General features: G+C 44.0%; 1 protein-coding gene across 2 annotated transcripts in view; it reads right to left on the reverse strand.

Moving 5' to 3' along the window:
• LOC133013799 (CUB and sushi domain-containing protein 3-like) overlaps positions 1-25,562 on the reverse strand; it is a 212,376-nt gene that overhangs the window by 20,892 nt on the left and 165,922 nt on the right. For both annotated transcript variants that reach the window (XM_061080848.1, XM_061080847.1), the window contains 3 exons: positions 21,756-21,938; positions 12,740-12,916; positions 6,919-7,101 (listed from right to left, as the gene is read on the reverse strand). In XM_061080848.1, coding sequence (XP_060936831.1) covers positions 6,919-7,101; positions 12,740-12,916; positions 21,756-21,938 — 543 coding nt within the window. The remainder of the gene's footprint in view (positions 1-6,918; positions 7,102-12,739; positions 12,917-21,755; positions 21,939-25,562) is intronic.

Genomic DNA, 25,562 nt, shown 5'->3' on the forward strand with positions numbered 1-25,562 from the left:
CACAAATTTGAACTGTAAGGTCACAGTAACCGAATGGGACAAAAATGGAACGAACGGAAAGACAATCTAAAAACATAATGCCTCCTGCCACTGGCTGTCGCTGGCACTGAGACATCCAAATCGATTTGACAAACAAGTCTTGGTAAATGCACCAAAGTTTATACAGAAACAAGACAGTCAGTCACAAGACATTTTAAGATGAAATATTTCAACTTAAATTCTAGGTGAAACTGGACCGACAGGATTTTGTGATTTTACATTTTCAAACCAGAAAGTGTTCCATGTGGTTCTCCTCTCCAGCAGGCGCTGGCTCTACAGCAAACATGAAGAAGATGGAGCGTAGGAATCTAAATCAGTTTCTGTGTACTGTGTTCGGTCTGAGAACAGAGACATGTCTGAGGCACAAAAAAAAGAAGCTTGAGTTTATTTGGTTCTAGGGCCATGGACTCAAACATTATTTTCTTCCATCTAGATACAACGTAACCGCAACAGCTGTTGCATATAACTCAAGGATAAAAGACTATGTTAAGGCTTATAGATAATCACTAAGATTTATGTGTATTTCCAGGGGACTGACTACATCCTGGGCCTTTACATTTCTAATCAGAAATTTAATAGAAGAGGGAGTAGCGGTGTTAATATGTATTAAACATTGCAATAAACCTGTGTTTAATCCAAAAAGAAGTCAATCTCACAGGTCTTATCCTTTAACAAGATTAATCAAATATTCTTAGTGTCCCAGAGCACCACCGCACTGCCTCCATTTCAGACAGAGCTAAACTAAAGTTAACTTTGTAAAAACAAAATGTTTGACTCTTTTTTTTTACTGATGTTGCATGCTGTTATTTGTGCAACATTCAATTATATGGAATGGGACCAGTGTTGGGGAGTAACGGAATACATGTAACGGCGTTACGTATTTAGAATACAAATTATGAGTAACTGTATTCCGTTACAGCTACAAATTAAATAGATGGTATTCAGAATACAGTTACATTGTTGAAATCAGTGGATTAGATAACGGTACTTCTCTGTTTCATGAGTTTATTCAATCTCTCGTAAATCCACCGGCGGCAAAGCCCCCAGGAAGCAGCCGGAGACCAGGGCTGCCGTAAGAGCGCCCGGACCCTGGCGGCGTGAAGAAGCCTCACCGCTACCCGCTCGGGACCGTTACAGGCCCGGGACCGAGGCTCTGAGAGAGTTCCGTCGCTACCAGAAATCTACAGAGCTGCTGATCCGCAAGCTGCCCTTCCAGCGCCTGGTGAGAGAAGAACGACCTGCGCTTCCAGAGCTCCGCTGTCATGGCTCTGCAGGAGGCCAGCGAGGCACGCCGGGTTCACACCGGAACCCCCCCCCCCCCTCTTTTTATCTTTATGACTGCTTGTGTGTCTGTATGGATGGGCAGAGGGGGGCATTTAATAATGTGATTGGTAAAATTGGTAAAATTAAAACTCCAGGACAACAGAAGGGGAATACAAACTATGGGATGCATACTTTATCATTTATATAATATATAATATAAAATATCATCAATATCGTTTAAAATCATTTTTCGGTGTGTTTCCTGGAGCGATACGCTCGCGTCAAGCGCAAAAAATAGGCTCGACGCCGAAACGATCGCTGCACGGCGCGAGGCAGCCTTGGCGTAGGGGGGGGGGCTTCAGCCTCCGGTGGGGCCAGCACAGAGATGGGAGAGGATGGGAGCCGGACATCCAGCTGCCGCGCCGCATCGGCGGAGAGAGAGTTTAGACTGCTGCTGCTCCACTGACTATAACAACGCCGCAATCATACACTTAAAATATGCAATACAAACCGGAAGTATTCCAAGTATTCAGAATACGTTACTCAGATTAGTTAATGTAATGGAATACGTTACAGATTACATTTTTGGGCATGTATTCTGTATTCTGTAACGGAATACGTTTTGAAAGTATCCTTCCCAACACTGAATGGGACTGAGTGAAAGCTCTCAAGCTCACAGAGATGGTCTGTGTTTTGACTGTGTGCAATCTGTCTGTCGTTTGTATGTGGAGCATACTGAATAATTTCTGGGAGAAAGGAAGGGACATCTTATGTGTGTAAGAGCCATACACTTCCTGCTCAACAAATGCAAGGAATGAATGTATAATAAAGCCCGGAGTTTGTCCTGACACACTTGGGGGCCCGTGGGGACACAGATGGGATATGGGTTTTAGGGATGTAAATAAATCAGCAGTTGTTTTATACCATTACTATCCTTCCCCCAACACATCACTTCCCCAAGTCTCTTTTCTTTTTTAGACATTCTCATGCCATCCAAGACACTTCAACAAAGATCTGCAAATTGATGTCATGGCTTGCAACGGCCTTGCAACTGTCTGGCAAAATCAGACGCTTTCTTTACAAATCCAGTTACTTAAACTGTCATGTAAACAACTAGTTCACAAGTTAAGGTTTATTCTTCTGGCAGCACAAAAACATAGTCTTTTTCACTTGCAAAATACAGAAAAAAAATATACAGGCTGCAGTGTGAAGACTGGCTCCAGGAATCTTTAAGAAAAAAACATGAACAGGGACCAACTCATCATTATAAGCACACAGACGGAGCTGAGGCAGACAGGAAATTACCGGACCACTGGACATTTCTTCGACTTACTTCCTCCCACCAGCCTGGATTTGCTTCAAGCCTAACACCGTGCACGGTGACCTCTTCTAGCACCAACGCTACATCGAAACAACTTGGCACATACTGCATGCCAGAAGTCATCATGCTGACTTTAAGGCTCGATAAAGACTAAAGCAGGTCATTTCCCTTTCATTGGTTTTTTATTAGCTCCTGGAGAGGAATTCACACACCTGCTGTGGTGGTTGGCAGGACAGGAAATCAGCATACACTACAAGAATGAATAGTTCTGTGTAGTTAAGTGGTTCATGCTTCATCTTTAATCAGTTCACTTTATATCGTTTATTTTGTTGCCAGGTTTCAAAGATGGTTTCGGGTTTAATAATGTCCTTAAATGAAATGGAATGGAAATATATGGAAATAAAATGAATATATATATATGTTTTAAAATGTTCTCTGCAAATTTAATTACTGTATTGCTGAGTCCACATCTACAATTAAATAAATGAAAATCTGAATTTTCTTTTTATCGAATTGTTAAAATTAAGTTGGCTACACATATAGCACAAAGGTATTACAAGACAATAAAAAGCCTACTTCATCTAAACATTGTGTATACCTGCTTATCCTTAAGGGATCGCTGGGAGTCGGAAATTGGACCAGATGCAGAGGCAGCCAATCACAGGGCCAACATACTGAGACAAACAACCATTCAAACTCTCATACGCATCTCCGGTCCATTTAGAGTCTCCAGTTAGCTTAAACCGAAACATACACGTCTTTGGGCTATGTGAGGAAGTCGCATTACCCAGAGAAATCCCACACAGGCAGCACTAACCACTGCACCACTGCGCCACCCCATCATTTAGACATTACATCTTACGATCTAGACCGCGTGCACTGGCTGGATTATAGATTCTGTCCTTCTTACAAACTGGATTTCAGTTCTACTTGTCAAATTCAGAGAGCATATAGGCTCCTGAACAGCTGCATAAAGCTTTTTGAATATTTGGCAGATTTGAAAATTGGTACGCTTCAAATAAAAAGTTTAATAAAGTCAATATATATAGTAGGCAAAAGATCAACAACTTTCTTGGCACATCACATTTAGTTAATGTATTTTTTTTTAGGCAGGAAGAAATGATGGTATATGTGGAGCAGGCCACTGAGGGATATTACATATCTCCACATTTTTTCCTCAAAGGGGAAACATTCTTTTGTTCTTGGTTGGCAGCAGATGCACAAAGATTTCCATATAGATGTTTGGCAGCATTATACAGTTTACATATGCTTTACAAGCATGATATTTTTGTAGAGATGTTGAGGCCGCAATTAATGTGAATACAAGTTATAGGAAAAACCGGACTGATGGTACAATCTGTTTTTTTTTTGTTTTGTTCAGTAATATAATTTTGTTTCTAAAGTTCTCAAGGAACAAGTTCAATTGAAATTGTTTCCCTTTGATGTAAATTAATTTGTAAACATTGACTATTGGGACTTGGGATTTCCGTGTTGTTGCTTGGGAGCGCTAGAAAAAAAAAGATACCTCACAAAATTGCCCAGTTGGAAAGTTGTTGGCTGGAGTGTTTATGTGTCTCTTACTGAAGTATGTCTCGGAGAGATGGACAGATGGAGGGACGATGTGTGAGTAACAATAGGAATGGACTGCAGCCAAAATTACTTAAAAATAGGGAACACAAATAATAATTATAAAAAAGGCGTGAGTGGCAGGCAGAACAGAATGGGAAGCAGAGAGTGTCCCCATTTTCCTAAGTAGTTCTAAGAAGCATTAGCAGTTCTTAGCTGAACACGCCAAGCCCGGGATTCAAACTCAATCCTTGCTGGGCAAGGCTTATGATGTGTCATAAGCGGCACCACACACAAATGCTGCGGCTAGCACTGATTCACAAGCATTAAGTGCAAAATTATGCACAGTCGGCACATGTAAAACCTTTCTCTCTCTCGGTCTCAAATTCCCTCTCTCTGCCTTTCCATCTCTCGCTTCCTTCTTCCCGTCTTTTACCCTCCCTCCCTGGAATATCTCCTCACATCCCAGCGGCACATCGTCTAAATCTATGAGAAGATGACAGATGTCCCGCATCAGGATAATTTCAAATAGCTCACCCTGCCTGAATCGCTGCACCTTCAACTTAAAACCAATTATGCAAGAGAAAAAGCCAACAAATCTTATTGGATGAGGCATTGTTTTCAGTTGCAAGAAAATATATATTTTCGCAGCCCTTTTCGGAGACCTCTTGCTGCGTAGGCTGTCAGTGAGAGACGTGATGAAAAAGCTATGATTACCAGCAAGCTGCTCTGTTGCTTGTCCCAGATAGTCTTAGAAAGAGACCGAGGGAGAGGAGCAGCAGCGACAGGGAGAAAATAAACCATAAAACATACAGAGTGCATTCCTCCTTAATAACACATCCACACACTAAGGAGTGGCAAAAATTAATATAGAGCAACCGCTTAGTAATCAACTCTTCTCTTGCCTGTTTTAAATTTGTTTACAAAAATGAGAAAAATAAGATGAGAGCGGCGGAGATAGTGAGAGGAGGCGGGGGGGGGGGGGGGGGGCCCTCTGGCTCCCTGACTGCTGCATACAGGTCAGCACAAGCTGACAGCACTCAGCAGCAGTGGAGGTGGGAGCCAGTGCGAAGAAGGTGTGTGTATGTGTGCATGAGAGAGACAGTTGTGTAATTGAATGCCCCAAAGTGACTGTATGCATGCACAGTGGTGTGTGAGTGTGTGTTATGAGGGAGGTTAAGCTCTAGGGTTTCACTTCACCACACCATCGTCATCGAGCATATCTGCAGTGAGGCTGAGCGCCTGAGCTGTTGCCGTATCTGTCAAGGGTTAGAGCTCGGAGATTAAGAGCAACACACTCTTTAATACATACATGTGAGCACACATTCACCCTCGCTCTCTCTGTTCACTGTAAGTACCTCGGGTAACAGTTGTGCGACCATTAATTCCTCCAACAGCTTCAACACACCACAGACCACGTTAAAAATGGAACACAGCCATGAAATATTACAAATCAGTGTCTGTTCGGATGTTGTAAACGTCTAGGCGAGGTCAGGCAGGGAGCCTGAGGAGGGAAGGAAGTGTAAGGCTCCCAGGTGAGGAATGGCAGTGGCACAGAAACATAACAGCATCGTGTACACTGAGTATATCTAGACACAAAAACAGCCATAAGGGGTAAAAAAGATCAGTGGACTCTATGTTGTTTCCTGATACTCATTCCCTCTCGAATAATTTGTCCACGTGATTGATTTAGCATAATTTTTTGAGGCTTTCAATAATTTGTATTTTTCTCCAACCTGCGACATTTGTCTGCCTGCATGTCTCTCGCGCCTCTTTTTCTCTCACATTTCATTTGTCCTTTCCCAAATCTCAAGAGGCGAATCCGAACGCCAGCTCGCTACGCTGTAACTGAGACGGCAGCCTGGGAACAGTTCCTAAGCAACAATGAGCCACCGTTTGCCTCGTGGGCTTTTCCCTTTTCCCGGTGTACTTTTGAACTGTTCACTGCACAAGTTAATCTTCCCTGCAATACTCACTTTTGGGTGTCTACGGCAGAATGCTAATCTCTGCCTCCACTCGAGCGTCATAAATCATTGAGTGATGTATTGCTGATGGGCGTACTAAACACTAAGTCCTCTTGGTGGATTTTCGAACTTTGATGTTAATCAAGCCCATAGAGGCGCGCAAAGTTTTACAGAGGGAGGAAGCCAATGATTAACTGTTGGAGCACAATTAGAAGGATCCTTGTTGTGATGAAGAGGACTTGTTAGCCATCCATCATCAGGTGTCAGGGGAACTTTTAGCCTTGGCGCCCTGCCATCACAGGTGCAGCTTGAGATGCAGGTGTGGGAGAAATCCCTGTCTCTTATCAAGGACCTGGTAAAGAATAGTTTTACTTGTGTAATGTAGGGAAGCAGTGGAACCATTTTGAAAAATTGCTTGCAGTGTTTGTGGGTATGCCTGTTAACATACAAACCTATACAGAACATGCATATGATTGTCTCTGTCCGTCTCGCATCCAGTGTAATATATCATCGTGACCTCCCTTATCAGCGGACGGAAGTGAACAATATGGCGCTATCTGACCACATTGGGAGTCCTGTGTCACCTTGCTTGCTAATCTCATTAGATCTCAGGCTGTAAGCATGTACCTTGTATTGTATGTGACAGTGCTAGCATGCCAAGGTTGTGACAGCCAGTTCTGATGGTTATCAAGGTTGACTGACTGCGGCATGTGTACGACGCAGCGTACGTGGGGGAGGAGGGTCACATTTGTGTGCGGTTCTTACCTTTGCATGCTGGCATGGTGCCACTCCAGGTGCCATTGTTGGTGCAGGTCCTTGTGACAGTGCTGTCCCCTTCGATCATCACGAATCCCGGCTGACACACGAACGTGGCGTTCTGGCCCACGGTGATGTCGTCCCCAAACCTGAGTCCGTTCGCTGGAATACCAGGGTCGCCACAGGTGATCACTGAAATTAAATTGCAATACAAAATATACCCTGCATTAAAAATGTATCAGTTCATCACGTCAGTGTTTGATGTAATTATTCATTATGCATCCTGAAGAACGAGTGCTGAGGGTTTATGATGGGACCACAGGGGCGGTCCTGCTTTGTCCGCAAGATTTTCCATTTTTATCTTTCTCTTGCAAAGTTGCTGGTGGTTTCCTAATCCTCCATTTATAACCGTATGTCATCAGGGCACTTATTGTTTTTACTCATATGCTTCGGGCAAAAAGAGTAGGTAGGGCTCATGAAGATTAATAATGATCTTCTCAGCCTTAATAATCAAAAGTTTGAGCTAAATGCAGTCGTGCAAAATTAAAACTTTGGCCTTGACCCATAATATTTCACTGGTTAGTTTTCGACTACTACAACTTACTGTTGCACAAGTTACTAAGTGTGAGCTTCAAGAAATGAATTCAACATTGACGTTTGTGTATTTCAGTCAGGATTTCACCTAACTGAGCTGGCACACGCACACACACACACACACACACACACACACACACACACACACACCACACAACCACACAACCACACAACCACACAACACACACACACACACACACACACACACACACACACACACACACACACACACACACACACACTCACTAACACGATGACAGCGGACACATCTGTAAACTCAGACTGGGTCAAAAAAACATGATTTGGTCTTAACTAACACGGATGACGAGCCAATTAATAATGTTAATTTGCAAGTGGAGCGGGGAAGTGAGATCCGATCCCAAGTGGTCACAGGAGACACTCAGGATGCATGTTACTGCCAGGTGTGAACACACGTACTCGACACTGGCCACTTGTGATCCGATCTCTAAGGATGGATGTTAAACACCAGGTGTGTGCGGGGCCATCGTCCATGTCAAAATTGTAATTACAACAGAAACCGACTTTTGGAAAAGTTCCTGAAAACCAAACACACATGCTGTATCTCAGCTGGAGTCAGTTGTTTAAGATGTGAATTTGTTGATGCATTGTATTTTTAGCTGTCACTCAAACAACTCTGTAATCATACAGCTGTCTTTTTATATCCTACAAGAAGGCGGCTCAAGTTGTAAACATGAGAGTATTTGCCATCTCTACAATCTCTCCCATATAGGGAAAAGGGGCATTTCCAAATTTGTTGTTTTTTACTTAAAATCTGAGTTTAAGCTTTATGACATTGAATTGGATTTTCAACAAGGTGACCTTATTCTACAGGGCTGATTTAGTTAAGATTCAGGCAACAAAGAGTGAATATATTTCATTATATTATAATAGTGAATCACAGAAATATGTGGAGCACAGTATTTGCAACAATTTGGGCAATTTTGTAAAGGTGTAAATATTGATTTTATTCCCAAAAATATATGTTAATAGAGTGTCAAAAACCAAAATGGCGATATAATTATTTTCACTGGACAGCAATGACAAACATAATTGGTCAACATGCACCTTTAAAAAAAACACTTGACACCTCCATACAAAGATGAACTGTGAGGCAGAAATGTTTGTGGGGTCATGTTGCAGCAGCCTGGTGCTGCTGGTGCATAATTCAATCAAGATAACCACAATGGATCATCATGCGTAATGGCTCTGTGCTTGTGTGCAGCATTAGGCATGCGGGGCATGTTGCTCAGTTATGTGAAGATAAGAAATATCCAGTGAAGTTGAAGATACAGCTGTTAGCATATTAGCCTTTGACTGAGCAATCAAAGCATAATCACACAGCATCTGTTGGACTATGCCCCTGACAGTGTGAGGACGGCTGTAATGTCATAGTAATACTAATAGTAATAACTATGCTTTATTTACATATTTCAATCACAAATGACAAACAATACTAAACAATCAAGGAATAGTGACCACAACACATATTACCTTTTTACATCTTGAAGCATTGATTTAGTTTTATATAACTCAAGAGTAGGGCCGCCAGACAATGTCATTTTTGTCCCCTCTCTTCTGCTTATTCTTGGTTTCTTCTCGTGGCAAGATTTGTCCAGAGTGAACAGAGGACTGAATGTTGGCCATACTACGATGTGGGGTCATAACCTAATGCAATCTCTGAGGAACATTTAAGATGCCACACTCAATTTGATCGAGTTTTTAATAGCCTTTGTTTCATCTTTCAGTATTAATTTGTGATTACTGATTATAATACCTTCCCTGACGTGTTCACCTTAATGTAAGAAGCCAGTTTGATGCATATGGCTGTTCCTGAAACACCCCCTCTCTTAAATTAATATCTGTTTGTTTATTAACATTTGCCGCCAAGGACCTCGACACATTGGCACATTTATCATTGCTGGGGGAAACTAACTATGTATCCTGACAAAACACGTATGAGAGCTGCTAATTCTGAGCAACACAACAACATGCTGGGTCCTCTGGCAGTTTGTTCATGCTTGCTCCAATAATAAATCTCATTCTCCTAGATGCATCTATTCTTAAAATCCACACATAACTTACGGCAGCGACAGAAAACACAGACAGGTAGGAAAACAGTGACAGATGAGAGAGTACCCTGCAGAAAATGTGGTGAAATTCAGTGGTAATTCTGTAAGCTTGACGTTTTTTTCTTTCCGATTTTTTTTATTTGGATGATTCCACATCATATCATCTGCAGAGGTTCCTGAACCCAGTATCCGCTATTATCCATGAGTTCTAAACAGTTGTATCTGATGTGTGTTATAGAAAAATTCATGATGTAGGACACTGTGGCTTTTATTTCCACTTCTCCATACGCACTGTTACCCACTGGGAGGTGATGTTCTTCTGGAAAGTACTTTCATTCTTTACAAGAATGCAAGGTTTCTTTTCACCTGCATGTTGGATGTTTAAGTCATGAAAACTTTTCTCAGTGTGAAATATTTGATTTAAACTTTTGAAAGTAAAGGAAGAAAAAACTCTGGTACACTGGGACTAATCTTCTACTATTCAAATTGGTTTCTGAATATATTGGAAGAAAAAGAAGCCGTGCAGTGTCGGTGCTTAGACTTGAAAAGTCCCAACATACTGGTGTTTAGCAGTAAAAAATCTTTACTGCATTGAATTTACAGCATTTAGAAGTCCATCATATCTATCATGTTATATATTAATACATTATTGACTCTAACCCCAATACTCCAAATAGGAATATGCATATTTTACAATGCCCTCAGTCAACATTATGCTACAATAACAATGGATTATTTGTTATATATCCCATGGCCAAGAGAAAAAAACTTGATTTGTTATTAGAATTGTCTATGTTTGTCTTTTAGTGTTAGAATCATCTTAAATTATCATTAGGATGCATTCTGTGTATGAAAACTGTTATATAAATAAAGTTTATTCACCCATAAATGATGATGATGGGAAACAGCAGCTGTCCTGCGGTCTCAGCAGCCAAGTATTTGCACAGTATGTGTGTATGTGCATTTCTGTTGAGTGTACACTGGGGTTTGTGTCGGATGCAATGTATGTCCTCAACTCCTTTGGAATCTGAGCCACCAAAATTAAACTGAAACACATTATGTTGAATTAAGCATGATGTATCTCATGTATCCAGAAGCAGCTGGCATCAATAAAAGACAGCTGATAACATTTTCAACCGAAAACATCTCGCTAGAATGTGGAGGAGTGTGCTTGTAGTTCAATGCAAATGTTTACAAGTGCCTGTCTGTATCAGTTAAAGTGGAAAAACCCAGCCAGTCAGCACAATGTAGAAAAGCTGAAGGCTGATGACTTCAACAACTCAACTTAAGAGTAGAGATTTTTCATTCGGCAAATAGACTGGCTCTAAAGAAAACAGGTTACAGGGAGAAAGCAGTGAGGGCATGAAATCAGAGGAGTTTACACACACTGCAATAACCTGCTTCCAGTAAAACCGATTGCTCTTCTTTTTCCCTTACTGCGTTTTCTGAACCATACTAAAATATTGTGGGTATTTTTGTGGCATATGGTGCTGCATCATGAAGAGCTGTTCCCCTGTTTTAGAGGACTTACAGTTATAGCAAAGATCAGGATCTGTAGTGTGCAAACAGACCTATGCGTACTTCAGCTACATTTCTAGTGAGACTTATATCAGATGTAAGCACATAGAGATTTAAATGATGCTCATGAATCAGGTTACTGCAGAAATGTGACTGTAACCTGGTTAGTTCTGAATCTTTTAATACGCATTTTGCTCTGATGTCTTCATTTAATTAAATCCCCTTCAGCAGATCTACAAGGAGAATCCAGCTCTACTGTGTAGGCATTTAATCTCAGGGTTAGGAGGAGAGAGGTGGAGAATGCTATAAACAGCATATAAAAAACCAACAGGATCATGGCATGTATAAGGCAAATAGTCTCCCTGAATAATCAGTGTTTACTATTTATTTCATAAAGTGCTTTATGACTTTACCTCACACTCCACTGAACAAGTCTCCTCTCTAATGCTCCTCAGATGATTCCCTAATTCCTTAACTTGCTCTTTAAAGTTAATTTATCAACCATCAAGACCAATAAAATAAAGGAACTTTTCCGTCCCACCTTGAGAATGTTGAGCGACTTTGATCTGGTCACCTACATGATCGATTGCCCATGAACCGTGAAAATGATTGCCTCCCTAATGAAGGAACACTCAGCCAATTTTTGCATCGTAAGTGTTGATGTCCCTGAACTGAGCACTAAAATGTTTACGTGAAGTGATAGAGGAGAGTAACGTGAAATAAGTTGGGTGATAAGCTGGCTTCAACGTGGGGGAAAGGGGACAAGGAAGCTGTTTCACCTTTCTGCATGTTTGGTCATTATTTTTCAATGCAATTTTCACTTTTCTTCTCCTGCGCCCTCCGTGTGTGCGTCTCCACAGAGGCCTTTTTCATTCCAAAATTGAAAATCATACAAATACGATTCATATTTTCTTGTGACTCAATAACAAGAATGAGGAAGAGAGAATGTGATGATTTTCAGAGAGAAGAACAATGTGTGTAATTTAGTTTGATAGTCATCCTGGTGCAAACTGAATATAGATTGGCATACTTCTTAATTACTGCAAGGATCATTTGCTGAGGCCCAGACAATAAAAAAAAGAAGAAAAACTACCTGACAGTTGTGAAGATTGATGTGCTATATGAAATCTTATATCCTTTCTGAGCACCTTCGTTAATCATTCAAAGCGCCTCCTTTTGGAAGAAATAGGGAACAAAATCATCTTCATTCCTTCCTGTCTCGTTATAAATCTTTTCAGGGATGTTTATCTGAACTTCAGTGTAAATTATTACATATGTTAGTTTGTTCGGAAGGTATAATAGAGAATAGAACAATGGCTGATTTACTGTACTAACAAACTTAATGTGACTGATATGCTTGGCCGTGTGTAAGTGGTCAGTAGAGGCTCATTATCAAAATAACACTTTGATTCTTTTTATTTTAGACGCACCGATGGGAGATCTCAAACTTAGTCTGTTGTGTGACTCTATTCAAAGCAATGGTATACTTGTCCAATGAATGCATCTCACTGCATAGGCATTGATCGTTTTCTTTGACATGAGGAGACGATGCATTTCTTGTCTCTTCCTCTGCATAACTCTACAACGACTATGACCTCATCTCACATTCCTGTGCATAGAAAACTCACTTGTGCAGTTTGGAGCTGTGCCAGACCACGTGCCATTTGCCAGACACTGGCGTGTAGGTGACCCACTGAGGAAATAGCCTTCCATACAAGAATACACAATGGAGTGGGAGAAGGTTGTGCCATCCACGCGAGAGATACGGCCATGAGCAGGTGTACCTGGGTTCCCACAGTGCACCGCTGCAAAACAGGGGAAAAGAAAGGAGATGAAGGTCAGAGGTATAAAATAGTAATGCACTCTCTATTTTTCATATCAATGTTTCACAGTCTGAGGGTTGGGACCCCTCCTCCTCCTGAGGCGGGGCCCAATATGACTTTGTAAAGTCAAACAGTTCTGAAAAAAAGTTATTCCTCACATGTGAATAGTAATATTTATTTGTGAAATAATTGCTGTTTTGCTTTTGACTTGATGAATATTTGTTGTCTCTGGTCAGATTAGCACTCACGTGAAAAGGGGCAGAGAGAAATTGTTGTCTTAAGTCAGAGTTCCAATTGAGTGCGTGAGTGTGTGTGTGTGTGTGTGTGTGTGTGTGTGTGCTTCACATCACCCAACAAGCAAAGACACACTTATCTGCACAGCATCACGGCTTTATTAAGAGACGCTAACGAGCAAAGGTGGTGCAGTGCCTCGTTACACTGTGTGTTGATGACTCATCAGAAAATAAATTGCAGTTTGTGTTTTGTCAAGTTCCATGGTAGATCAATGGAAACAACATTTAGTGCTGACTTGGAACAAAAAGAGGATTATGGAATTAATTTGACATTTTACAGCTGTGGACTAAAGACCCTTCAAATTGTATTAACTATTGAACAGATGCGAAAATATGACTGAGTATTAGGGTTTAAGGAAAAATAATTCAGAGATTTGGATAAACAACTGTGAGAAATAAGTCACAATTTAACCAATGAGTAATTTTACATCAGAGGGAATATCAGAAGATCAGCCTGTTTCCTGCTTTACAATGAGGAATATGAAGCATCTTGTCAAGTTGTACTTTAGCACATTGAACAAATAATACAGTTCGGAATATTTTTGCAAATCGGCACCGCATTATCATAATATCAGGACTTTCACAATTCAGTCTATTCCAAAGAAAGAACCCCATGTATACATGAAAGAAGTTGCCTCTTTTGTGGAGGAATAAATGTTTGTAAGTGCTTGATGTTTGTCGTTAGTTACATCTGCGTGATGTTCAAAATCTTTTTTAAAGTTTTATAATGATTCATCAAGATTTTGGATCCAGAGGGAGTGGAACTCCGGCTTTCAGATTTTCTTCATTCTTGTAAAATTATTACTTTATTCTTATAATATAACACATTTTCTTTGTAAAATACAAGATTTATTCTCGAATCTATGATTATTTTGTCATGACAAAATATTAAATAACCGTTACTGACTTTGCACATTATGATTTATCACTTCCTACAGTTTAAAGCACAAGCTGAGCTCAGACTCAGGGGCTTCATTTGATGCAAAGTGTTGCTTTAGATGCGCAATCCCTCGGGGGCTAGGAGGGGGTCGTCTCTCTCTGGGCTTGGGCCTTTTACACTGAGAAATTCTTTACAGCCTTTCCAGAATATGTCAACCAAATTGTGTCCCTGAAGAGGCGAGAGAACAGAATACGTTTCATGTGCTTTTCGTTTGCTCCGAATCATAATGTCTCATTATGAAACTCATTTGCTCTTTCAATCACCTAATTGCCTGGAAAATCTGAAGTTGTGATTCTTGTCATAAACAGACATGTCGTAGGTGCAGTGATGTTTCTCAATTACCACACACACACACACACACACACACACACACACACACACACACACACACACACACACACACACACACACACACACACACACACACACACACACACACACACACACACACACACACACACACACACACACACACACACACACACACACACTCTGCGGGGCAAGGCCTTTAGATCACAGACAGGCAGCGTTGGAACTCGTTCAGGCCTCAGTGAATTCATGCCCCCATCCTCTTGAGGTGGAGGGATGGCTAAAACAATCTTTAAATCAGGGGTTCAGTGGGGAGATGGAGAGATAAAAGGTGGTAAATGTGGAGCAAAAAGTTGGGGAGGGAAGAAAGGGCTCAACTGTAGAGAAAGGAGGGACAGAGGGAGAAGTGGAGAGGGATGGAAGAACAGCCGGACAACACCATTGAGACGGACAGAAATCAGGGGAGAAGCGAGAGAGAAAAAGGCTGACATCAGGGGAAATGAAGGATAAAGAGAGAGGTGTGGAAATTGGGATAAATCACATCACAACTTCCATCCTGTCTGGAACACGAGTGGTGCTCCGTTTATTTAGCATCAGTTAGCATAACAATCAAAACAAACAAGATGGCGTTAAATACCCCGGCATGCCCCGGGGTCCCGGACGTCATTACGTTCCCGTCGCGCCGGGCCCCTGACGTCATCACGCCACCCAGCATGCACTGGGGTCGACGTCATGACCCACGCAGGAGCCTGACGCCGAACGCATTACGTAGACAATGGTGCGAACACATACTGAGCGCGGAGGTTGAATTATGTAAGTCCCCCACTCACTACACACGTCCCCCCAGAATTCACCATAGCAGACAAAAAATATCACCAAACAGGTGGTTGTATTAACCGGCCAAAACGACTGCGTTTTGGAGGGGGTGGAGGAGACACTACTGTGGCAGGTATCCCGCCTCGACAGGAGTGTGGGGCATGGAGTGTGGGAGGTTTGATAAGAAGGGGAACAGGGGGTGGATGCATAACTGGAGGCCGCCCGCGTCGTGGGGGCTGGGCTACTTCAACAGGCTTAGCCACGTCCAGATGAGCTGGTTTGAGGCGGTCAATGGAGAGTCGCTCCGGTTTGCCTCCCATGTCCACCACAAAATGTTTGTCCCCCTTCTCCAACACGCGAAATGGGCCCTCGTAGGGCGGCCGTAGTGGTCCCCTGTGAGCGTCGTGGCGAACAAAAACGTACTCCGCCTTCTGAAGCCCAGCGGGGATGTGCGACTGAGGGAGGCCGTGCCGGGAAGTAGGGACAGGTGTGAAAAGCCTTGCGTTGTCCAGTAGCGTGGCCCGCTGGGGAGCCGCAGACCAAGGGACGTTGGAGGTAGGAACAAAATCCCCTGGGACCCGCAGAGGCTGGCCATAGACAAGCTCCGCGGATGAGGATTGCAGGTCTTCCTTTGGTGCAGTTCTGATGCCCAGCATCACCCACGGGAGCTTGTCGACCCAGTTGCAGTCTTTGAGGCCAGCCCGAAGTGCAGCCTTCATCGACCTATGGAACCGCTCACAGAGACCGTTAGCCTGCGGGTGATATGCAGTCGTGCGGTGGAGTTTCACTCCGAGGCTCTGGGCCACCGTGTTCCACAGCTCAGACGTGAACTGCGCACCCCGGTCAGAAGATATGTCCGAAGGGGTGCCAAAGCGGGCAACCCAGGTGCCGATAAATGCCCGTGTCATCTCCACGGATGTCAGCGATGTCAGTGGCACAGCCTCAGGCCAACGGGTGGTCCTGTCAACCATGGTGAACAGGTAGGTGAAACCATGAGAGGAGGGTAGAGGGCCAACCAGATCCACGTTGACATGATCAAACCGCCTCTCTGGCACCGGGAACAACTCTAACGGGGCTTTAGTGTGTCGGTGCACTTTGGCCCGTTGGCACTCCAGACAAGTGGCAGCCCAGTCTCTAACGTCCTTTTTGAGGCCGTGCCAAACAAACTTCGCCGCCACCAGTCTCTGCGACGCTTTTGACCCAGGATGGGAGAGGCCATGGATGGCATCAAAAACGCGCCGTCTCCATCCCGTGGGCACGATCGGCCGAGGCCTGCCTGTGGAGACGTCACACAGGAGCGTGGTGTCAGCCTCCCCAAACACGACGTCCTCTATCCTCAAACCTGTAGTCGAGGTCCTCAGGGTGTGTAAGTCTGGATCTGTGGTCTGGTCCGCTGCCATGCGGCCGTAATCCAGGCCAAGATGGACAGCTCCTGCCACAGCCCGTGACAGGCAGTCCGCCACCTGGTTGTCCTTACCGGCCACGTGCTGTAAATCCGTGGTGAACTCGGAGATGTAGGACAGATGACGTTGCTGGCGGGCGGACCACGGCTCAGCCACCTTGGCCATGGCGAAAACCAGCGGTTTGTGGTCGACGAAAGCGGTGAAGTGTCGACCTTCCAGCAGGAAACGGAAGTGTCTGATGGCGAGGTAGAGACCCAGCAGCTCCCGATCAAACGTGCTGTATTTCCGCTCGTTGGTGCGCAGTTGTCGACTGAAGAAAGCAAGCGGCTGCCAGGCCCCGCCTACCCACTGCTCGTAGACAGCCCCGACAGCGTAATCCGAGGCGTCTGAGGTGATGGCGATGGAGGCTGTGGCAGAAGGATGTGCCAGCATTGCGGCATGCGCAAGGGCTGCCTTAGTGTCAGCAAAAGCCTTAACCCTGCCCTCAGTCCAGTCCACAGCGTGCATGGGCTTGCCTTTCAAGGCTTCGTGCAGGGGCTGCATGAGCTGAGCGGCTCGAGGGATGAACCGATGATAAAAGTTCACCATGCCGAGGAATTCCTGCAGGGCTTTCACGGTGAGCGGGCGTGGAAAACGTGTGACCGCCTCCACCTTTGATGGGAGAGGGACTGCGCCATCCTTAGTGACTCTGTGTCCCAGGAAATCAATGGTGGAGCGACCAAACTGGCACTTAGCAGGGTTAACAATCAGGCCATGTTGGTTGAGCCGCTCAAAAAGCACTCGGAGGTGCGACCGGTGCTGAGATTCGGACGTGCTTGCAACCAGAATGTCGTCCAAATACACAAAAAGAAAAGGCAGGTCACGTAAAACAGAGTCCATGAGGCGTTGAAAAGCTTGGGCTGCGTTTTTAAGTCCGAACGGCATCCTTAGGAACTCAAAAAGCCCGAACGGCGTAATCACCGCTGTTTTTGGAATGTCCAGTGAGTGCATAGGCACCTGATGATAGCCCCGGACGAGGTCTACCTTAGAAAAAATCACCATCCCGGCCAGGTGTGCTGAAAAATCCTGTATGTGCGGGACTGGGTATCGGTCAGGCGTTGTTGCCTCATTAAGCCGCCTGTAGTCGCCACATGGGCGCCAGCCACCACCAGGCTTGGGGACGATGTGAAGAGGTGACGCCCACGGGCTGTCGGATCGGCGGACTATTCCCAGGCGTTCCATGTTGGAAAACTCGGCCTTAGCCACGGCAAGCTTGGTCGGGTCGAGGCGGCGAGCACGGGCGTAGACGGGTGGACCAGTAGTGGCGATGTGGTGCTCCACACCATGCTTCACGGCAGACGCGGAGAAAGTGGGCTGAGTGAGTGATGGAAAGCTAGCCAGTAACCGGTGGAAGTCATCCGGTGTGGACAGCATGCTAGACAGTCCCATGGAGCCAGCCCCGCCGAGTGTGCACGTATAAGAACAGAACGTGACGGCGTCGATCAAACGGCGGTTCTTTACATCCACCAACAGTCCATGGGCACACAAAAAATCAGCGCCAAGGAGGGGAACGGCGACCTTTGCCGTGACAAAATCCCAGCCAAACCGATGCCCCCCGAAACACAACTCAACGTACCTCAGTCCATACGTGCGGATGGGGGTCCCATTAGCCGCTTCCATCGGGGGCCCGTGGCTGTCGGTCACCATATCCAAACGGGATGCAGGCAGGACGCTCCTCTGTGCTCCCGTGTCGCACAGGAAACGTCGTCCGGAGATGTTGTCCCGGATAAACAGCAGCCTGCCGACGTGGCCGACACTCATGGCCACTGCTGAGCGCCGGCCCTGGCGTTTCCCGACCCGCCGAACCTGCAGGGCGGCCGACATCTATAAGCCTTCGGTCCAAACTTCTCGTGGTAGAAGCACAAGCCTGAAGAAGACTGTTGGGGGCCTGAAGGTTGCTGCCGACCAGAAGGCTGCTGGGGGCCTGAAGGTAGCTGCCGACCTGAAGACTGCTGCCGACGAGAAGAGGTTGCTGCGATGAGTGTGGAATCCTCCATGGTCACTGGATCGCCGTGCGGTGCCAGAAACGCGGCCATTACATAGCGCTCTTGACTCGCCACAAAAAATGTATCAGCCTCTTCAGCCAGTTGTCTACAGTCGGTGATTGTGGTGTTGGCCAACGCAGCCCTGACTTGGGAAGGCAGCTGACGCAGGAAAAGCTGGGTGAAAAGAAAATGGGGGCTGTGCTCCCCCAGGAGATCCAGCATATGGTCCATGAGCTCAGATGGTTTGCTATCACCCAGTCCCTGGAGGGAGAAAAGCCTGCTGGCTCTCTCAGCGTCTGACAGTTCAAAAGTCTTTAACAGGTGAGCTTTGAGTGCCTCATACTTGTCCGTAGCTGGAGGGTGTTTCAGCAGACTCACCACCCGGGATGCTGTTGAACTTCCAAGAGCTGACACAACGTAGTAGAAACGTGTTGTGTCAGCTGTTATGTCCCGCAGGGCAAACTGCGCCTCCGTCTGGGCGAACCATGCTGAAGCTGATGCTTCCCAGAATTCGGGGAGTTTGAGGGCCACAGCGTGCACAGCCATGGTCAGGTCCCGTTTGTGAAAAACGTCAATCAAACGAACGTCAGGGTCACCAGTGTGGAAATTGGGATAAATCACATCACAACTTCCATCCTGTCTGGAACACGAGTGGTGCTCCGTTTATTTAGCATCAGTTAGCATAACAATCAAAACAAACAAGATGGCGTTAAATACCCCGGCATGCCCCGGGGTCCCGGACGTCATTACGTTCCCGTCGCGCCGGGCCCCTGACGTCATCACGCCACCCAGCATGCACTGGGGTCGACGTCATGACCCACGCAGGAGCCTGACGCCGAACGCATTACGTAAACAATGGTGCGAACACATACTGAGCGCGGAGGTTGAATTATGTAAGTCCCCCACTCACTACACAGAAAAAAGTGGGAAGAACAAGAGCGATGAAATGAAAGCCGTATACACAGAGGATAGTTCAGAAGGCCAGTGCATCGCCCCATCATATTAAGAATGACACTGGTACCCTGCCAAGCTGATGGACAGTAGGTAGAGGAGAGAAGCAGTCGAATATTCGCCTCAATAGTTGGTTGACCCCCGAGGGTAATTTATGCAAGATTTAGAGCTGCTGTTGTGTGAACTAATATCTTCAAAATCCACATCATTCTTTTATCACAATCCAAACAGAACTTGGCTTTAGGTCTCGAGAATTACTTTGTTGTATTAGGGAAGCTCGCCACAGTACCATGTGCTGCAGGAAATACCACACTGCTGCAGTAAGATACGGATCCATCTGGTGCAACACTCTGTGAGCTTTTTGCAACCATTTGTGTGTGTGGGTGTGGATACACACAAGCACCTGTCTCTCAGTCCTGCATGCTGCAATGTTGTGATCGCAAAAGTTGAGGAAAAATAGATTCAATCCCTGTACAATGTGCCAGTCATAGTGGCATGAGCAGGCTACTGAAACCATAACTCAGGCTGTGATTTGAATCCGTTGGAGGCACCTTCATGGATCAGTGCAAATTTTGTGGGCTATATTTGTTGCATCTTTATGCTATATATAAAAACATATATTTTAAAACTACCCTTAGCTGTAAAGGAAGTTATCCAGAAAAAATGCAAACATTTGTGAATGACTAACCATGAGAAAGGAGGCTACATGAGTTATAGTGTCACAGAAGAAACAATTTAATTATAATATGTTAAATGGTTAATACAACATTAGGTGAATGGCAGTAGTCAAACTAAAATAACTTGACAGGTTTCTGGTTATAACATTTTTCCGACCACTAAATGAAAATGGATAATTATCATCAATGATGAACATTAACCACGGCAAAGTCAATGTGGAAACCCTGGCAGGGACAGCGAGCCGGCAGCAACTTTGTGGACACACACACGCCTGCCAGCTGCAAGATGACGTGTGTGACACTAACATCTCATATTTACCAAGAGAAATGTATTCTAAAGACCAAGCTATTCCCTGATGTTCGGCATGAAATTGTTTTGTGCACAGTGCATGCAATACGTGGTGGCAAACAAATGAAAATGAAAGTCATCGCTTGACAAACACTTTCCCATGTTTGTCAAAGAAAGCTGTTTCAGAATAAAATCTCTCATAAGATTTTAAACTTGGCGTGAAAGCTTTATTCGGAGTGTGAGGTTGGATGTGGAATGAAAACAGAGATGAAGAGCATGTGTGTGTGAGAGAGGACACAGAGATCAAAAATAATTTAAAATATCTTGTAAAGGATAGGCTACTCAAGAGTGGGAGAATTAAGAAATTATTAATGAAGCGCACAGAATAAAAGCTGAAAAATAATGCAGCATGCATTTTAATTTTTTAGAAAGCAGCAGTCAAATCATTTTAAGTTACAATAAGCCAGACAAAGCCCAGGAAATACTGGAGGGACTGATCTTTGAATTGTGTCCACGGTCGCGCTTTCGGTAATGCAATTTGAGAAGTAAGAAAATAAATAAATTAGGAAGCAATTATTTTTTAACGGAGTATTTAAGTTATAAAATGTTGGTCTTCTATAACATTGGTGGATGAAGAGATGTTATTATAAAGTCTGATTAGTCCTGATTTAAAATTTCAAGTGTGGACTCTACTGGATTCCTTCTTATAATGCAGCTCAGTAGGAAAATACCCACGTCTTTCAAACTAGTCTCCAAGCTCAAGCAGAAATAGCACAGATGACATCATCAGGTTTACTTTGTAAGCATTTGACACAAAGCAAAGCAAAACGCCTGAATCCAATTTTCTCAACATGTTTCTAAATAAGGTTTACAATTGAAAATATCTCGAAGAATAAAAAATGAGGCTCGACGAAGCATTCAGTGAGAGCTTCTGGTATCAGGCTGTGTTCATTCAGTGCATAAAACCTATTGAGGCTTGATACCAAGCCCGAAAGTAAGAACACATTCCCTTGTAAAACTGTGTGACTTTCCAACGTGTATGTGTGTAGTTCAGTTTCACTCCTTTCCTACGGTTTTCATACATAACATCAAAGAGAAGTTTTTTAAGTTTTTCCTTACGTTTGCAGAAAGGCTGTCGGCCTGACCAGGTCCCGTTGGGGAAGCAGATCCTCTCTGCCGAGCCGTACAGCGTGTTTCCCACTGCGCAGGTGAAGCGCACCTTGCTGCGGACTTTGAAATTCCCTGCTTCCCTGCTGGCGTGGGCAGGCGTGCCGGGATCCCCACAGGCGCCCCCCGAGTCGCCTGCGACGGGAGATAACCAGACATGGATCAATGGAAACAAGAGAGCAAAGATGCCATCCACTTTAACTGTCAAAGTATACGTTCGCAAGTTGGTGTGGCAGAGAATAACAAGACAGTGTTTGTGTCTGTCAAGCAGAGAGACAATACAGAGAGGGCTTAGTCTCAAACTGTACGTCTCTTGAATCCTCCGGGAAGCAACTATAAAACACACAATGCACCAGTGAGCAGTTGTCACCAGGCCAACAACCTGAAGGACCAATGCTTTTCACTGCTTTGACACCAGGAGCTTTGTGTCCATAAAAGCAGCGGGACCAGCATTAAAAGGCAACCAGCTGTGGTTATGAGAAATGATGAATACAGTTTGACCTCCGAAGCTGAATGCGCTTTCATTATCCTGAATTATCCCCCCAGTCTTTTGTTCTGTGGAGGAACATACAGTACTCTCAGTGTCATGCACCACCACTCTTGGACGACCACAAATTAATACAAAAAAGAAGAACGCTGTTTCTACTGTTGATTCTCCTCTCATGGCGCTCTCCAGCGGGTGATACAAGATGGGTAGTGAGTCATAGGAAATGAGAGGGAGATGACAGGTATGGAGTCGGGAAAGTGTCGTGCCTACTGAAATTTTGATGTTGTAATGAACAGCAAGCTTAGTGCTGGGTAAGTTAGAATTGAGTCCAGGGAGTGGAGTGTTTTTTTAGTTTTGCATTCACGGGGGGACACCTTAAGACAGAAGGGAAAATAAAGCTCATAACACACACAACACCAACCATCACTTCATCTGCTGCTGTTTCAGTTCTATCACAGAAATGAAACCAGTGAAGGGAGGAAAGAAAAAAATTAAAAGCAAAATGTTTGGCTTTAGAAGACAGTATCACAGACAGACAGATTTATTAATACATCGAGTGATGGAGTTATCTAATCTAGTGCTGTGCTCGTCTTTACAGCTCCGTATGTGTCATCTCTTTGTGGAGGATCTGTGCTTTATTGGCTTTGAGATCCTGTTCTCCGAGCTGTGCACACACCCTGTGTATCATTCCCAGTATGTCTGCGGCTCTCTGTCTACAGAGCAGCAAACAGCTGCAGTATTACTCGACTTGTTGACAAAGCCTTGCTGCACAAACACCTAGCTCATATCTTCAACACACATTCCACTGCTTGCATGTGCACAGGCTGGATTTGTCAGGTCAGGGGCTCACAGCTGCAGATGATAAGTTTGTGCGTGACTGGGGTTAGCAATGAATGGATGTGTGCCTGTGTGTGGTGCCTTCTACCTTTGTGTATGTGTGTGTGTTTCTGTAAGAGAGCGCACTTGCATGTGAGTGTTTGTGCGTCTCGCTTGGCTGTGCATGTACCTGCATACGTTAGTGCATGTTAGGCATATATACTTATTTGTTGCCCGGGTGTGTGCATGTATGCGTGCGTGTGTCTCACAGCAGCTGCCGGTACTTCGTTAGTCTCCTTCGGTTAGGTGAGGCGGCCCAGCTCGGCATGCACTGTGACAGCTATAATCTCACTAATTGGGATGGCAGTGGATTTGGTTTGATTCAGAGTTAATGTCCGTTCACCAGGCTGCCTTTGTGAGGAAATAATAAGGCCTTCAACTCAGTCATGCAACAGATGAGGACAAAAGGGGAATGGCTTGGCAAGCAGTTTTAAGCCCCCTCTTACTAATTAACAAGGGAGGACAGATGAGAGGAAGGATAGATGCATGGATGAGAACTGTCGTTGATGCTGGGCTGCACTTCTAAAAAATTCAAAGCACGGATGATGTCGTTGCTATTGGTGATAAAATACTAAAACAATCTTTGTGTGCCATTTTAATAATCTCCACTCCTGCTAAGCTGCATACAGACTATGCAGCAACCTGCAAAATAACATTATGATTGCTGGAAAAGCAAAAAAGAAGCTTAGACCAATGGCTATGATAAAGACGATTTCCGAAAGAGAAAGAATTTAAACGTACTTTCCAGAGAGATCATTTATTTTCTTAACGCTGCAGCACTGACTGCATCATTTCAGAAGGTTTCGTTAATGTTACTGTGAAAACTAGGTGTGAAAACGTAGACTGTATCAATTTAAAACTTAAAACCATTTAATACATTGAAACTTTGGCTCATGTAAGGGACAATCGAGTTGTTCTAAATATGAAACAGGTGTTAATAACTATAGATCAAGCCTCTTAGTGATTCTAAAAAGCTTTCTTTTATTCCATCACAGCTAATGAGAAGCAGTGGTACAGTTGGAAAACATTGTGTGGCCATGTAATGACTATTTACACATTAATACTTTAATTATCTATGTATAAAATCTATGTTAGCATTACCTTATATTATCCTAAATGTCCCACATTTCTAAAAACCTGTTTATATAACTTGTTTCTTCACCTAAGTTTTCCCAACAACATACATTTATACAGAAGCATCGACAGTGCTACTTTATGGGCAAAACTAATAAAAGTCACACTTTTTTAATGTCTGAGTTCAGTAGATCAAATCCAAACTCATATCTGCTATAGCTAACCTCAGCACATTCTTTTTCCTCAGCTGGGTAAGTCGCAGCATCATTTATTATGATTAAATCCTCTGATCAGTGACCCGGCGCTCACATTCTGCTGCACAAATTCCTCCACAGGGGTTCACTCTCTAAACAGCTATTGCTCTTTGAAAATGTAAATACTCGGAAACAGATTTGTGTTCGCTTTACATATCTCCCTTTTTCAAATGATAAATTGAGTCTGATTATGTTTTGGACAAGTTAATGCAATAAAATCAAATTTGCCATTATATGTTCTGTCAGAGATTAAAGTGCAGAATCGCGGCTGGATTCCTTAAGACAAACAAGAGGCAGTGGAGGCCATGTTGATGACACACAGCTCAGAGTGAGTGACAAAATTAAATATAATACAAAATTGCATATCATCACTTTCAAAGAGGCACATTTATCACAACAGCAGGGTGCTGATCTAATCATCTCAGTAATAGACCCAAATTGTTTCAAAAGACGAGGCAATAAAGACGAGAAAAATATCTTGCAACAGTGTTTTTCCCAAACCAAAATCATTAAAATCACCAAAAAAATATTTGGCCGAGCACAGCAGATAATTATGCAGGCTCAAATACTGACAACTTCCCCCATTACACCTCAATGTTTTATTTTGCAAACAAAACATAAAAGAGACTGTGACTGGATAATACATTTGGAGTTTTCCAATCATGTACATCCCTTTAGCATCCAGTCTTAACGTCACTACTGCCTCACTTCTTCTCCACCTGTCTGAGTAAATACACAATTTTGAAGGTGAGCAGACAGTTTGGACTCTCACTTAAAAAAGAGGGAAAACACTGTCATCCAAGCCTGCTTACGAACATTACTTCTGGGTCAATGAGTTGAACAAACCAAGTGAACATTCAGTAAAGAGAATCCACTTAAATGGTCAGGAAGGCTTAAGTGTGATGGGAGGGAAGTGCACAGAGGGGATTAAGTTAGTAGGGGAGAAGTTTGTAGCTCCGCAGCAACACACCACCAGACACACTTTTCTTCACAAATCGGCGAGGAGAGTCTACAACTAAATGCACTGAACACAATTTGCTCCCCAGAGTTTGCATTTGGGGTATGTCA

Source organism: Limanda limanda, chromosome 11, assembly GCF_963576545.1.
Source record: "Limanda limanda chromosome 11, fLimLim1.1, whole genome shotgun sequence".
NCBI lineage: Eukaryota > Metazoa > Chordata > Actinopteri > Pleuronectiformes > Pleuronectidae > Limanda > Limanda limanda.